General features: G+C 43.8%; 1 protein-coding gene across 1 annotated transcript in view; it reads left to right on the forward strand.

Annotated features, from left to right (window-relative positions):
- The window catches only part of Rfx4 (regulatory factor X4), a 185,243-nt gene that overhangs the window by 110,463 nt on the left and 61,311 nt on the right, over positions 1 to 13,469 (forward strand). Inside the window, exons 7-8 of the mRNA XM_004650240.2 lie at positions 829 to 906; positions 7,337 to 7,500. Coding sequence (XP_004650297.1) covers positions 829 to 906; positions 7,337 to 7,500 — 242 coding nt within the window. The remainder of the gene's footprint in view (positions 1 to 828; positions 907 to 7,336; positions 7,501 to 13,469) is intronic.

The following is a 13,469-nucleotide window of genomic DNA, read 5'->3' on the forward strand; positions in this document are numbered from 1 at the left end:
TTACGCCTGGGGAAGCTCCCCTCTGGGCATCACACCCCTAACCGTGACCAGCATCTATTAATCCTGCACACCACACTGGCAGCCAATATGGTAGAAAGTGACACACAAGTCCTGCTTTGAGGAGGCTCGTAGCTGAGGGGAGACAATGCCTGTTCAAGCTCATTTACGGTAACATTTCGATGATGTCTGTGTCCTGATATGAAGGGAATGAACTTGAATCTGCCAAGGACACTTTAAATCTAAGATAACTAGATACATCTTATTTTTCTTTTAATTAAATTTGCTTTTTCATCAACTAACTTCCCTGCCGTGGCTTCAAAAGTCCCAGATAAATGGAAAGGGAGAGAAATTCATTCTCTCTCTCTCCCTCTCTCTCTCTCTCTCTCTCTTTCTTCTTTATGTAGATTCCAGAGAATTTCCAAATATCTATGATGACTTTGGCAGAAGCACTTATTAAAACGCACACTGAGTTTGCTCTTTTTCAGTGTATTAACCATGATTCCGTCAGCTCCGCTGCTCTCTGTGGGTGCCCGGTACATGAGCATGAACAACATAACAGTTTGGTTTCCCTGAAGCCCACCAGTCTCGGGATGGAGGAGGGCAGAGAGAGAAATCAGTATTTGATACCATGGGGCGAGGGGCCCTGGTAGCCAAACACACTTGGGTGTTTGGCATTTAGCCCTCGGCAGGTCTTGCGGACTGAGCAGGTGTTAGGTTAAATCTACCCCTCCCCCAGGGAATGAATGAAATCAGCACTAAAGCTCCCAGGACAGCCATGCTGTGTACTGATACCTGCTCTTGTCGCTGACCCCCCACCTATCCCCTCAGGTTTCTACCTTCATCATGATGTACAGAACACACTGCCAGAGAATCCTGGACACTGTGATAAGAGCTAACTTTGATGAGGTAGGTCCGCCAATGTTGAGCTGTGAATGTTCTGTATGAAAATATTACACTTCACTCACTCGTGAAAGAGCTCCCCCCCCAACACCCCAGGTGGCAAGCCTCGTGTCTGGAAGCCCTGGACACCCACCGGCCCACATAATCTTCCCAGAAACACTGTGAAGCAGGTACGGTTATGATCCTCACTTTACAGAGCTCCTGTGTGCACAGCAAGAGGCTTGGGCTTTTCCTTGATTTAACCAGCACACTGCCTCCAGCCCCCTTGTCACACCTGGAAGGCCATTTTGCCAGCATCTCAGTGCACCTAGAAACATAGATCCCAAGAAGGTGACTTGACCTTGTTTCTGACCTTGCCCTGAGATCATCTACACCCCCACAGTTGGAGCCTGTGACCCTCCACTGTCAAGACCTGGTCCCCATTTTCACTAAATCCCTTCTGTAGAGCCATCTTTAAACTCAAAACAATGTAAGAAGTTCATTTCATTTTTCACTTTCAATTACTACAGTTAAAGAAAGAATAGAGAGGAGGAAACGAGAAAAGACCAAGGCACTTGTTATATAACCAGAGTGACAATAAAATCCGCTTGCCTAAAAATGCTATCCAGAAGAGCCTTCCAGAGGGAAGGCAAGAAACCACACATCTCACCCGACACAGCAGAGGCCTTGCTGTTGAAAGATAATGCCTTTCAGGCAAAAACAGCAGCTACAATACTGGAGCGCCCTGGGATTGGACATGGACATTCAATCAGAGGGAAGATAATGTGGGCTCTAAAAGAGCTACAAAGCCCAGCCAAACCATCCCAGAGATCCCTTTTGTGTGCGCATCGGGGAGAGGAAGATTGCTGTCGGGGGAGGAGGGCATGAAAGTGGTGTAAGGCACAGAACACTTTCCTGCTTTTCCGCGGCTGTGTGTCACACTGCATCCTTACCCTGTCACCTGGCTCACAGATACAGCTCCAGAAGAGGTGACAGTGAGTTGGTATATTCTCCCTTTTCTTGATTTTTATCCACCAAATCGATAAACTTTCCTTTACTAAAAATGTCCCCAATTGCCTAGCGTGGTGGCGCACGTCTTTAATCCCAGCACTTGGGAGGCTGAGGTAGGAGGATCACCGTGAGTTCGAGGCCACCCTGAGAATACAGAGTGAATTCCAGGTCAGCCTGGGCCAGAGTGAGACCCTACCTAGAAAAACCAAACAAGAAAAAATGTCCCAAATTATTCGAGTGAGCATTATTTGGAGATTTTTATTCTTAATATTTATTTATTTGAGAGAGAGAGAGGGAGAGAGAGAGAGAGAGGCAGACAGAGACAGTGAGCACATCAGAGTCTCTTGCCACTGCAAATGAAGTTCACATGCATGAGCCACTTTATGCATCTAGCTTTTTGTGGGTACTAGGGAATCGAACCCAGGCCATAGACTTTGCAGGTAAGCACCTTTAACTGCTGAGCCACTCTTCAGCACTGGAGATTTTTATTTTATTTTATTTTGGGTTTTTTTGTTTTGTTTTGTTTTGTTTTTTTTGGTTTTTCGAGGTAGGGTCTCACTCTGGCTCAGGCTGACCTGGAATTCACCATGTAGTCTCAGGGTGGCCTCGAACTCATGGCGATCCTCCTACCTCTGCCTCCCGAGTGCTGGGATTAAAGGCGTGCGCCACCACGCCCAGCTTATTTTGGTTTTTTGATGTAGGGTCTCACTCTAGCCCAGGCTGACCTGGAATTCACTATGTAGTCTCAGGGTGGCCTCAAACTCATGGTGATCCTCCTACCTCTGCCTCCCGAGTGCTGGGATTCAAGGTGTAAACCACCATGCCCAGCTGAAGATTTTCATTTTTACAGGGAGAAAAAACACTTTTTTGGTTCAGTAATGTTTTATGTTCCAAAGATCACTAAGCTCAGGACAAGTAATGACCCATGATTAGTTAAGACAGCACTGGCTGCTCTAACAAACAAGCCCCTACATCTTAACTCGGACATCTACTCCACATTCATGTCACAACCCAAAACAGATGCAACTGGTTGAAATGCTGGTGGCTAGAGGTGGCTTGGGACCCCAAGGTCCTTCCACAGTGTGGTCCCCAAGCCTCAACAGCCATGGATCAGTTGATGGATAGAGAAAAAAAAAAAAACTACAGAGAAGGGATATCCCATTCTTAACCTTGTTGGCTCAGATATAAAACATATTACCACTGGTCCTATGATCCTATCTGAATGCCACAGGTCATGAATGTGGCTCACTGGTTTATGAAGTCTCATGGCCACAGTGCCAGCCCTCTGGGAAGAACACCAGATTCAAGACCTGGCTCGATATTCCAAGTCCCAATTTCTTACCCAAGAAAATAAAATAGCATCCCCACCCATCTAATTCATAGGATTAGCATTACTGTGAGGTAGGTATACTTACTAGCTCTACAGTAGAAAATGAGGCTCAGAGAAAGGAATACTTTGGCCAAGGTCGCGGGCTAGTAAGGGGAGATGTGGGACTCAAGCCCAGGATTGTGGGTTTCACTGTGCACTGTGCCGTGTTGTCTAGAGAAAATTGTATGAGGAATCCTCATGAATTTGTATGTCATGTTTGACAATGATAAGACAGTGCCTGGTAAAAGCTCTTTATAGACTGCAAACAGTCATAGAAATGCTTGCATTTATCAGATCTTTCATCCAGAGAATTAATAGAATTTGCCCATGCCATACAATTGGATAGGACCAAAGTTGTCACTCAATCCTTTTGTCACCCAGTACCTCTAACCTGATGTTCTCTCCACTGGCGTGCATATTTGGTGGCAGTCTTTAAGATGACTAAGGAAGACACTGTCGTTTCTACCCACCACTACTGAAAGAAGCTATTCTACCTCCAGTGAGCAGGCTTTCTCCTCTGGCACAGAAAGTCATTGGTAAATGGACTGTGGCTGTGTCTGACATGCTTTGGCTTGCTTGTTGAAGGTCTTAACATTGGCTGAGGTGACAACTTACGCTAATATCACAATCCTCATTTGGTTGCCTGCTCACTGTTTATCTCGGCCACCCCAGCATAAGCCCTGTGGGACAGAGCCTTGCACCTTCTTCTCGACTTCTCCTCCCTGGCCATGCTCTCGGGTGCTCAGTAAATATTTGCTGGGTGCATATGTGGGTGGGTAGTGCGTGGGCAGTGGCACAGATGTAAAAGAGTCGCTGACTTACAACACTGTCAAGCAAGAAACACAACGTTTGTAAGGATTGCTCATAAAGTCCTCTCTAGACAACATGGCACAACAGTGCACTGTGAAACCCACAATCCTGTGCGTGGATTCCACATCTCCCCTTACTAGCCTGTGACCTTGGCCAAAGTGTTCCTTTCTCTGAGCCTCAATTTCTGTTGTGGAGCTAATAATTATACCTATTTCACAGTAAAACTGGGACCTGTAATGTAAACTAAAACTATTATATGGCCTGATTTTGTACTAGAACATAATACATGATCAGCATCTTAGCAGTTATTATTTTAATAAGACCTTGCCAGTGCTCTAGCAGTTAAGAACCCAAAATACAAGTTGCCACTACATTTGTATTAAAAAAAAAAATCATGGACATGGAAAAGAGATGAAACTCTAACTTGGGGACTGGGAAGATGGCTCAGCAGTTTAAGATGCTTATTTGCAAAGCCTGCCAGCCCAGGTTCAATGATCCAGCCACCCGTATAAAGCCAGACACAAAAAGTGGCACAGGTGTCTGGTGTTCATTTGCAGGGGCAAAAGACACTGACATACATATGCACACATACATACACACACACACACACATTAATACAAAAAGAAAATTTAAGCTGGGCATGGTGGCACATGCCTTTAATCCCAGCACTTGTGAGGCAGAGGTAGGAGGATCGCTGTGAGTTCAAATCTAAGACTACATAGTTAATTTCAGGTCAGAATTTCTGGACCAGAGAGAGACCCTACCTTAAAAAAAATTTAAGATCTAGCTTAAGTGTGCTTAATGTAATGTGGGCCAAGGGAAGAAAGGCTAATAGTTCAGAGAACTGGAATGAGATCACCCAAGGACGCTGAACAGTGCACAAGGGTGACATCTGCCTTTGACCCTTTCACGGATGATGTTTGCAAGGAGAGAAGAGAATTTACCCACATTCTTCCTTCTGTCTAATAATAAGTGCCTACACCCAGGCATTTTACAAAAGTTATCTTAATTTCATCCTAGTAATAATTCGGAGTCACGATCTCCATTTTAAATGAGCAGTAGACGGGTGTGGTGGCGCACACCTTTGATCCCAGCACTTGGGAGGCAGAGGTAGGAGAATCGCTGTGAGTTCAAGTCCACCCCGAGACCACATAGTGACAGCCTGGGCTTAGAGCAAGACTCTACCTTGAAAAGCAACAACAAAGACAAGAGCAGCTCATTCTCATATATTTGATCCAGAACATCAGGTTCAACTGAGTTGATTTTACTTGGCCAGAGCTCTTGATTTCCTGCCCCAAGTCCATGTTCCCCAGGTTGCACTTGCCACTAACTGTCCCACTCAAGCCCCAAACCTCCTTTCCTATCCAGCTGAAAGGACGGTTGTGTCAGCTGTCTCTCCCGAACAGACATGTCTGTCCATTTCACAGGTGACCTTCAAGTCTCAGTATGTGAACTTTGCCCCGTTCTCCCTCCTTCCCTTTCCTATAATACCGAGAAGTCAGCTGTGGAGAAAACACTTCACACACAGACCTCCAGGAGCCCAGGGACTGGTGTGGGTTCTGTGCTGCTTGAGAGGCTTCTAACAGACAGATGCCTGCTCAAAACACTGATTCTCCACAGATTTGTTTTACCCTACACAGCAGCTGATCTTTTCCAGACTTTTTTCTTTTCTTTTTTTTTTTGCTAGAAACTGGCACTTATATAAAGTGGGGCAGGGCTGCATGTGAGCAGAGCCAAGGAAGGCAGAGGAATTCAAAATCTGCAACTGGTGGGAAGCAAGTGGGCAGAGCTTCTTGCTGGGTGGAGAGAGCAGGCAAGAATGGGTAGCACTCGACCTGAGGCCAGTACCCAAGGATGGATGAGCCAGGATCGCGGGACCCGATCCAGGGAGAGGGCCCCAAAGGGTGCTCAGGCAGAGACCAAAAGCTGTGGGGTGGCCGTGGCCTGGGGAGAGACCTGGGCCTCGGGAATGAGGAAAAGACCGAGTTATCATCTGACAAGGAAACTGATCACGGGCTGATGGCTCTGCCACCTTCTTCTGACCTTGCTGTCTGGCTTTGGGTGATGAACTCAGGGACTCTGTGAGAGTAAATAAGGATCCTTGGCTGCAGTACTGGTAGGAGAGCCACACGGGAAACCCTCTGAGAGGCACAATGTAAAGGAAGCAGCAATAACACCAGCTCCACACAGAAGGCTGCTGGGACCAAATCATATCTCCCACGTTTGATCAGCACTGATTTGGGGGATTTGGATGTGGAAAATGCTGCACATGAGGTTCAATCAGGCCTGTCGTGAGGACTGGGAAGGAGCATGCATGCTCCAAGACCCTAACCGGGCCCCTCTGAGCTCATAAAACTCCAGAGTCATGTGCTCCTTGGTCCTCAATGGACGTCTGCTCAGTGTCAGCTCAAGTGTAGATATTTGAGGATGCGGTTGTATCTATGAGTTGACCGTTGTCCTCTTCCCTTCCCTTCCCTTGTCCCCGCCCCCTCCGCCTCTGTCCTTCAGCACACACACAGGAGATGCCGGTGAGGGGCTCTGCCATCTGTTGATAAGTGAAGAGCCCCAAGTTGCTGCTGTCATCACTAATCAGGACTCCAATTTGAGGGCCCAGTAAAGAGTACTGCTCTGTGCTGGTGGTCTGGGGGATAAAAAGATTAAAGCCAATCACACAGGCTTCACATACCCGTGTTTACTGCCCAGATATCACCAGAGAACATTCCATGATGCCAACTGGCCAGGGCTCTTTGGGGGGTAAAAAAGGAAGGTTTAAGATGAGAAACCTTCCTTGCACATTATTCAGTTTTGTTTTTTTTAAATCAGGAGAACTGTGCCTGTGGTACTTACTGTCCTCTCTTTGGCCAGCATCCTCTTACCTGCAATTATGTTTCCTTCCATCCCAGAGCACCCAGGAGCCAGCAGGGGGCTCAAAGAACAATGGATGGCAGTGCTCTGACCTTTTCAAAATGATGCCCCATCCTCCTTCCTTAACCAGGTCTCAGGCTGCAGTGGGCACCAAAGGAACCCGTGGGCTAATGTGTTCCTCCTCTTCCTGGCAGAGGGGATCCCCGGCTGCCAGGCCCAGGTGTTCATGTGGGGTGGGGGTGACCAGACAAGAGGAGCTCCCCACACCACCCCAGGCTGAGGCAGCTTCCACTGACTCAGGGAAAACAGACAATGGCTCGGCACACCATGCTTCCCCGGGTGCCACCCAAAGGCTGTTGTGTTGGCTCTGTCTAAACTGCTTCCCTTTGTGGATCCATACAGGTTCAGAGTTTCCTCCTGCACTTTTGGCAAGGAATGCCGCCCCACATGCTTCCCGTCCTGGGCTCTTCTACGGTGGTGAATATTGTGGGTGTGTGTGACTCCATCCTCTACAAAGCCATCTCTGGGGTGCTGATGCCCACCGTGCTTCAAGCATTGCCTGACAGGCGAGTATGCGTACCCTCCTTGGTTAGCACGGCTTTTATCGGACTGGAGACAATCGTGCACTGTACCTCGTAAAGATCACTAGTTTTAGTAACTAAAGGTTTGTGGGGGGCTTCCGGGGAAATGGCTCGAGGGGATAAGAGTCCTGGCTGGGCAGACAGGAGGGTCTTAGAGGGCCTGAAACCAACTGAGTTCGATCCTCTGCATCCATGTAAAAAGCTGGGCATGGGCAGCCAGAGTAACTACTCCAGTCCTGTGGGGGGAGAGACAGGATACCCGCTGGGGCTCACTGGTCAGTCAGTGTGACCACAAACAGCAGCTCTGGGTTCACTGGGAGACTGCCTCGATGCAATGGGATGGGAACAGTGCTAATGGAGAACACCCAGCATGCACCTCCAGCCTCCACATGCTTGTGTTTGAAGCACACACATCGGTACACACTATATAAACACATGTGACACCCAACACACACCCAACTGAAGGCTGTGATTCTGAAAACAGACACATGTCCCCATTTTGAACCATGTATGTGGTTCAAACTCCCAACAGTAGAATGTGTCATACAGTGAAAAGTTGTTCACATTCCCCCATCCCTCATTCCCCAGACAATCTGACCCTTCTCAGAGCATCCAAAATGATTTCCCCGGACGGCCATCCTGGTATGTTAGTCACGTGCCACCAATGCACAGCACACCTTTTGTGATTACAATGGTATCACTGGGTCTACTGTTCCCTGCTTTGCCTTCGAATGAAATCACTTCACCTCGCAGAGTGTGCTGGACAGCTTCCACGACTTCTCCTCGGGCTGCAAGGCGCCCTCTGTCCGGGGTGCTGATCGCAGGGACAGAGGACAGAGGACAGGGAAGGCAAGAGGCTGACTCTCTCACGCCCTCTCTGCTAGCCGGGTTCTTCCCCAGGACTCTGCTCCCTTCCAGGCAGCCTCTCTCCTTTGGTTGTCCTTTGGGCCTGGGGTCGGTGAGGCATGCCGCGTCTTACCCCCAGGTTCCAGCACTCCCTCTGTGCCTGCCCACACTTTTCCCCCTTAGCTCTCGTAATCAGCACTACCTCTACCACTACCATTTTAAGAGGCATCTGTTTCTTGTTGACACCGTTTCAGGGATCGTCTTCCATAGCATAAACAGTTTTCTACAACGGGTGAGGCTTCCAGCCCCAGTGAGTTTAGCTGATTGTCTTGACATTCCAAGTCATGTGATGCTGTGAGGAATGGCACAGTGGCGTGTTGTTAGTTTCTGTGGCTTCTATAATAACTTGTCACAGAGTAGATGGCTTGAGAGAAATTTCATTCTGCCTTTTGAGCTTTTTCTTTGCTTGTCTATAGTTTGTGACTTGTCCCTTATAAATAAACGAGAAGTGCAAAGTCAAGGTGTTGGCAGGGTGGTTTCTTGATGGAGGCACTGAGGGGGGAAATCTGTCCCGAGTCCCCTATGCCAGTGCCTGGACCCTGCCAGCACTGCCTGGTGTTCCTTGGCTCCTGGTAGCATCACCCCACTGTCTGGACCCCACTTCACATCACTGTCTATTTTGTGTGACCTTCTGTGCTATTTTGACTCGCGGATGCCTACTCTTGGACTTAGGGCTCACTGATCTCAATTAGAAAGCCTTAGTCACAGCTGCAAAGACCTTTTTTCCTAAATAAGGTCACTTTCACTGCTTCTGGGTGAACATGTTTTATGAGGGACTCTAACCTACTACATGGAATATATATGATTCTTATATATATGTATATAATTCTTAGGCATATATATAATTATATACATAATTCTTAGTTTCTGGTTTAAAGAATGTACTGTTTAGTGAACTTTATAAAACAACTAAATAGAATATTTCTTCATGTGTATCAGCTATATAAACTTTTTTTCTGTAAGCTCTATTCTGACCCTTTGACTATTTTTCTATCATGTGATTGATACTTTTTGCACTGGTGTTAAGGGTTATTTGCTATATATATTAACCATGTACATAAGATAAGAGCCCCAAATATTCTCATCTTACTTGTCTTTGCCGCATGAAAAATATAGTTACACTATTGAATTTATCATTATTTTTATAACATCTGGTCTTTCTCATAGTTTAAAAAGTCTTTCCTGCTCTGCTTACAAAGGAATTTTCACATGGTTTATCAGGATCTCTTGATGGCTTCATGTTTTACTTCTGATCTCAGTTCAATTCTGTCCCAGTGAAAGATATGAAATCCAACTTTACTTTTTTCATGACACTCTCTCATTCCAGAAACATGTATTAATTCTTCCATCCTTTCCCACAACTATGTTTCCTTTGTCACATAGTAAAAACGATTGTACTGGAGCTTTTTCTTCATATCTTCTCCAATATCGTTGATAATTCCTATGGCCCAGGGTTACTTGTTTTTAGCTTTGTACTTTAAACATATTCTAAACCTAATAGGTTTAGCTTATCATCATTAACTTCTTTTTGGAGAATTTTCCTGTTATTCTCACCTTTTCCATATGATTTTTAAAAATATTTTATTTACTTATTTAAGAGAGAGAGAGATACAGAAATAGGCAGGGAAAGGGAGAAAGAGAATGGGTATGTCAGGGCCTCCAGCCACTGCTAACAAACTCCAGATGCATGCACCCCTTGTGCAGCTGGCTTACATAGGTCCTGGGGAGTCGAACCTGGGTCCTTTGGCTTTGCAGGCAAACGCCATAACCGCTAAGCCATCTCTCCAACTCTCCATATGATTTTTTTTTTTTTTTGGTTTTTTGAGGTAGGGTCTCACTTTGGTCCAGGCTGACCCAGAATTAACTATATAGTCTCAGGATGGCCTCGAATTCACAGCGATCCTCCTACTTCTGGGATTAAAGGCATGTGCCAGTATACCTGGCTTCCATATGAATTTTTAAATTATTTTTATTTGCACTGCAAAAGAACTCCAGACTCATGTGGTACTTAGTACATTTGGCTTTATGTGAATACTGGGGAATTGAACACAGGATGGCAGGCTTTGCAAGTGTTTAACCACTGAACATCTCTCCATCTTATATGAATTTTTTATCATCAGGCTGTTTATTTGAATATACATCTATGTGTATACAAACATAGATGCATAATCTTATTTGTGTATATAACATGTATATATATGGTTGTGCTACGTTTATAAATCAGTTATGGGAGAATTTTACCTTTGAAATACTGAAAATTCCCAACAGATAGAATTTGCTTTCCCATTTATTCTTATTTTTTTGTAATCCTTAGGAATGTTGTAAATGTTTCTTCATATAAATATTATATGTATATTTATAATTGTATTTATTCTTACATATTCTATCATTTTGTTGCTATTATAATTATGGTCTTATCCTCCATATTGCTTGGTGTTTCTTTAATATGTGAAAACTATTTATGTCTATCTGTATGTTACATTTGGCCTGAACACATTAAATTTAATTATCTTACTGTTACATTCATATTTAAAGTTCTCTTCAACTTTCTAGGCTTAAAATATTATCTATAATGAAGATAATTTTACACTTATTTTTCTACCTCTCAATTATTTTCTTTCTTTCTTTCTTTCTTTCTTTCTTTCTTTCTTTCTTTCTTTCTTTCTTTTTTTATTTTCAAATACAGTTCACTCTAGCCCAGGCTGACCTGGAATTTACTATGCATTCTCAGAGTGGCCTTGAACTCACAGTGATGTTCCTACCTCTGCCTCCTGAGGGCTGGGGTATTAAAGGCATACATCACCACACCCGGCTACTTTTCTTGTCCAGTTAGGTTAGATTAGACTTCAAGAACATGCCCAGTTTATATAGTATGCTGAGGTGAAACCCTGGGCTTCATGCATGATAGGCTGAGCTATGACCACAGCCCCACTGACTAGGATTTTAGGTGGGAATGGATATATTTATATTTTCCCTGAAAGTTATGTAATGATGACTATAAGATGTAGAGTGTTTACACATGTCCTTCATCAGGCTGAGGAAGTTCCTCCCATTCCTAGTTTACTGAAAAATTGTATCATGAAAGCATTTGGAGTTGTGTTAGGCATTTTAGTTTGTTTCAAGATCACAGTATTGCTTTTTCTCTTTAGCCTGCTAATATGTTTGGATTTCACATTATTTTTCAAATATTGTAGTAGATGTCATCTTTACGGTAGACACGCTCATGATTTAAAAACAAATTGCTGATATCTTGTTGAGGGTTTCATATCTCAGTACGTAAAAGCCAGTGATCTTTGAATTTCTTCCCTGTATTACCTTTGTCTGACTTTGTGTCATGGTCTCCTAACACAAACTAGGGAATGTTCATCCTTCTTTCATTCTGAAATTTATTACAATATTTTATCTAAGACTTTTAATTTATTATCTTGAAGTTGTTTATATTTTCTTTTGCCTTAATTTTGGTAGGATGTGTAATCATGTCCCTTTTGTCATTCTTGATGTGTGTAATTGATGTCTTCTTTTCTTTTTTTAATTAGTGTGTCTAGAGATTTCCTGATGTTATATATTGATCTTCTCAAAAAGAGTGCCTTTCTTTTCTCTGCTTTTCTTGTCATGTTGCCACATTTAGCTTTATTGATTTGTCATTGGGGCTGATTCTGTGTTTTGTAAATTAAATGTTTTTATTTATTTAAGAGAGAGAGAAAGAATGGGTGTGTCAGGACCTCCAGCCACTACAAATGCCAGATGCACGCACCACTGTGTATCTGGCTTTATACGGGTACTGGGAAATTGAGCTCAGGTCATTGGACTTCACAGACAGACACCTTAGCTGCTGAACCATCTCTCCAGCTCCATCTTTTTTAATGTCTTTATATGAAAGCTTATGTCATTCACCATAAATCTGTCTACTTAACCTAGTGCGGTGGCTCATGTCTTCATCCCAACACTTGGGAGATTGAGACAGGAAGATTACCAAGAGTTCAAGGCCAGCTTGAGCTACACAGTAAGCTCAAAGCCAGCTAGGGCTACAAAGTGAGGCTGTCACAAACAATAAAACAGAACAGAACAGAACAAATCTATTTATTTTCCTGTAAAATCACTTCATGCTTTAAAATTTCCTTTGACAGGTTGTGCTTTCACTTTAATTTGATTCAAAATATTTCTATTCCTCCCCTAGGACTTCCTCTGATCTATGGGTTATTTTCAAAGTGAAATGATTAATTTCTAAGCATATTCTTTTAAATTTATTTAAACTCATTTGACAACCCACATTAGGGTTCCAAGTATACTTAAAAGGCTGTAGCTCTGCTGTCATTTAGTGAAGTATTGTGTAAATGTCAGCTAGGGGAAATTAACTGGTATTATTTAGGTTTTCTTTGTCCTGAATGACTCGGTCACTTTGCGCTACCCACTTCATCTCTGTCTTTAAGTGTGGACCTATCTGCACCTACCTATTTTTGTTTCATTTATTTAGGAGATATGTAGTTGGATACGCAAAATTAGGATGTTCCATCTTTCCACAATCCTTTCATAGTACATATAATTCATAACACATGTTATTCATAATATATATTATCCCTGATAATTATTATTCAGCAGTCTACTTTAGTAAAATGTAGATGCTAGGGCTTTAAAAAGAGTGTCCTTTCCCACCCTGTTACTCTGTCACTGTCTTTATATTTGAGGTCAATTTCTACTATTCAGCATAAAGTGATATCTTGTTTATTATTAACTTATTTTTTCATTGACAACTTCCATAATTGTTGACAATAACCCATGGTAATTCCCTCCCTCCCCACCCCACTTTCCCCTTTGCAACTCCACTCTCCATCATATCCCCTCCTCCTCTCAATCAGTCTTTTATTTTGATGCCATGATCTTTTCCTTCTATTATGATGGTCTTGTGTAGGTAGTATCAGGCACTCTGAGGTCATGGATATCCAGGCCATTCTGAGTCTGAAGGAGGACATTGTAAGGAGTCCTACCCTTCCTTTAGCTCTTACTTTCTTTCCACCACTTCTTCCACAAAGGACCCTGAGCCTTGGAAG

This window comes from Jaculus jaculus, chromosome 6 (genome assembly GCF_020740685.1).
Source record: "Jaculus jaculus isolate mJacJac1 chromosome 6, mJacJac1.mat.Y.cur, whole genome shotgun sequence".
NCBI lineage: Eukaryota > Metazoa > Chordata > Mammalia > Rodentia > Dipodidae > Jaculus > Jaculus jaculus.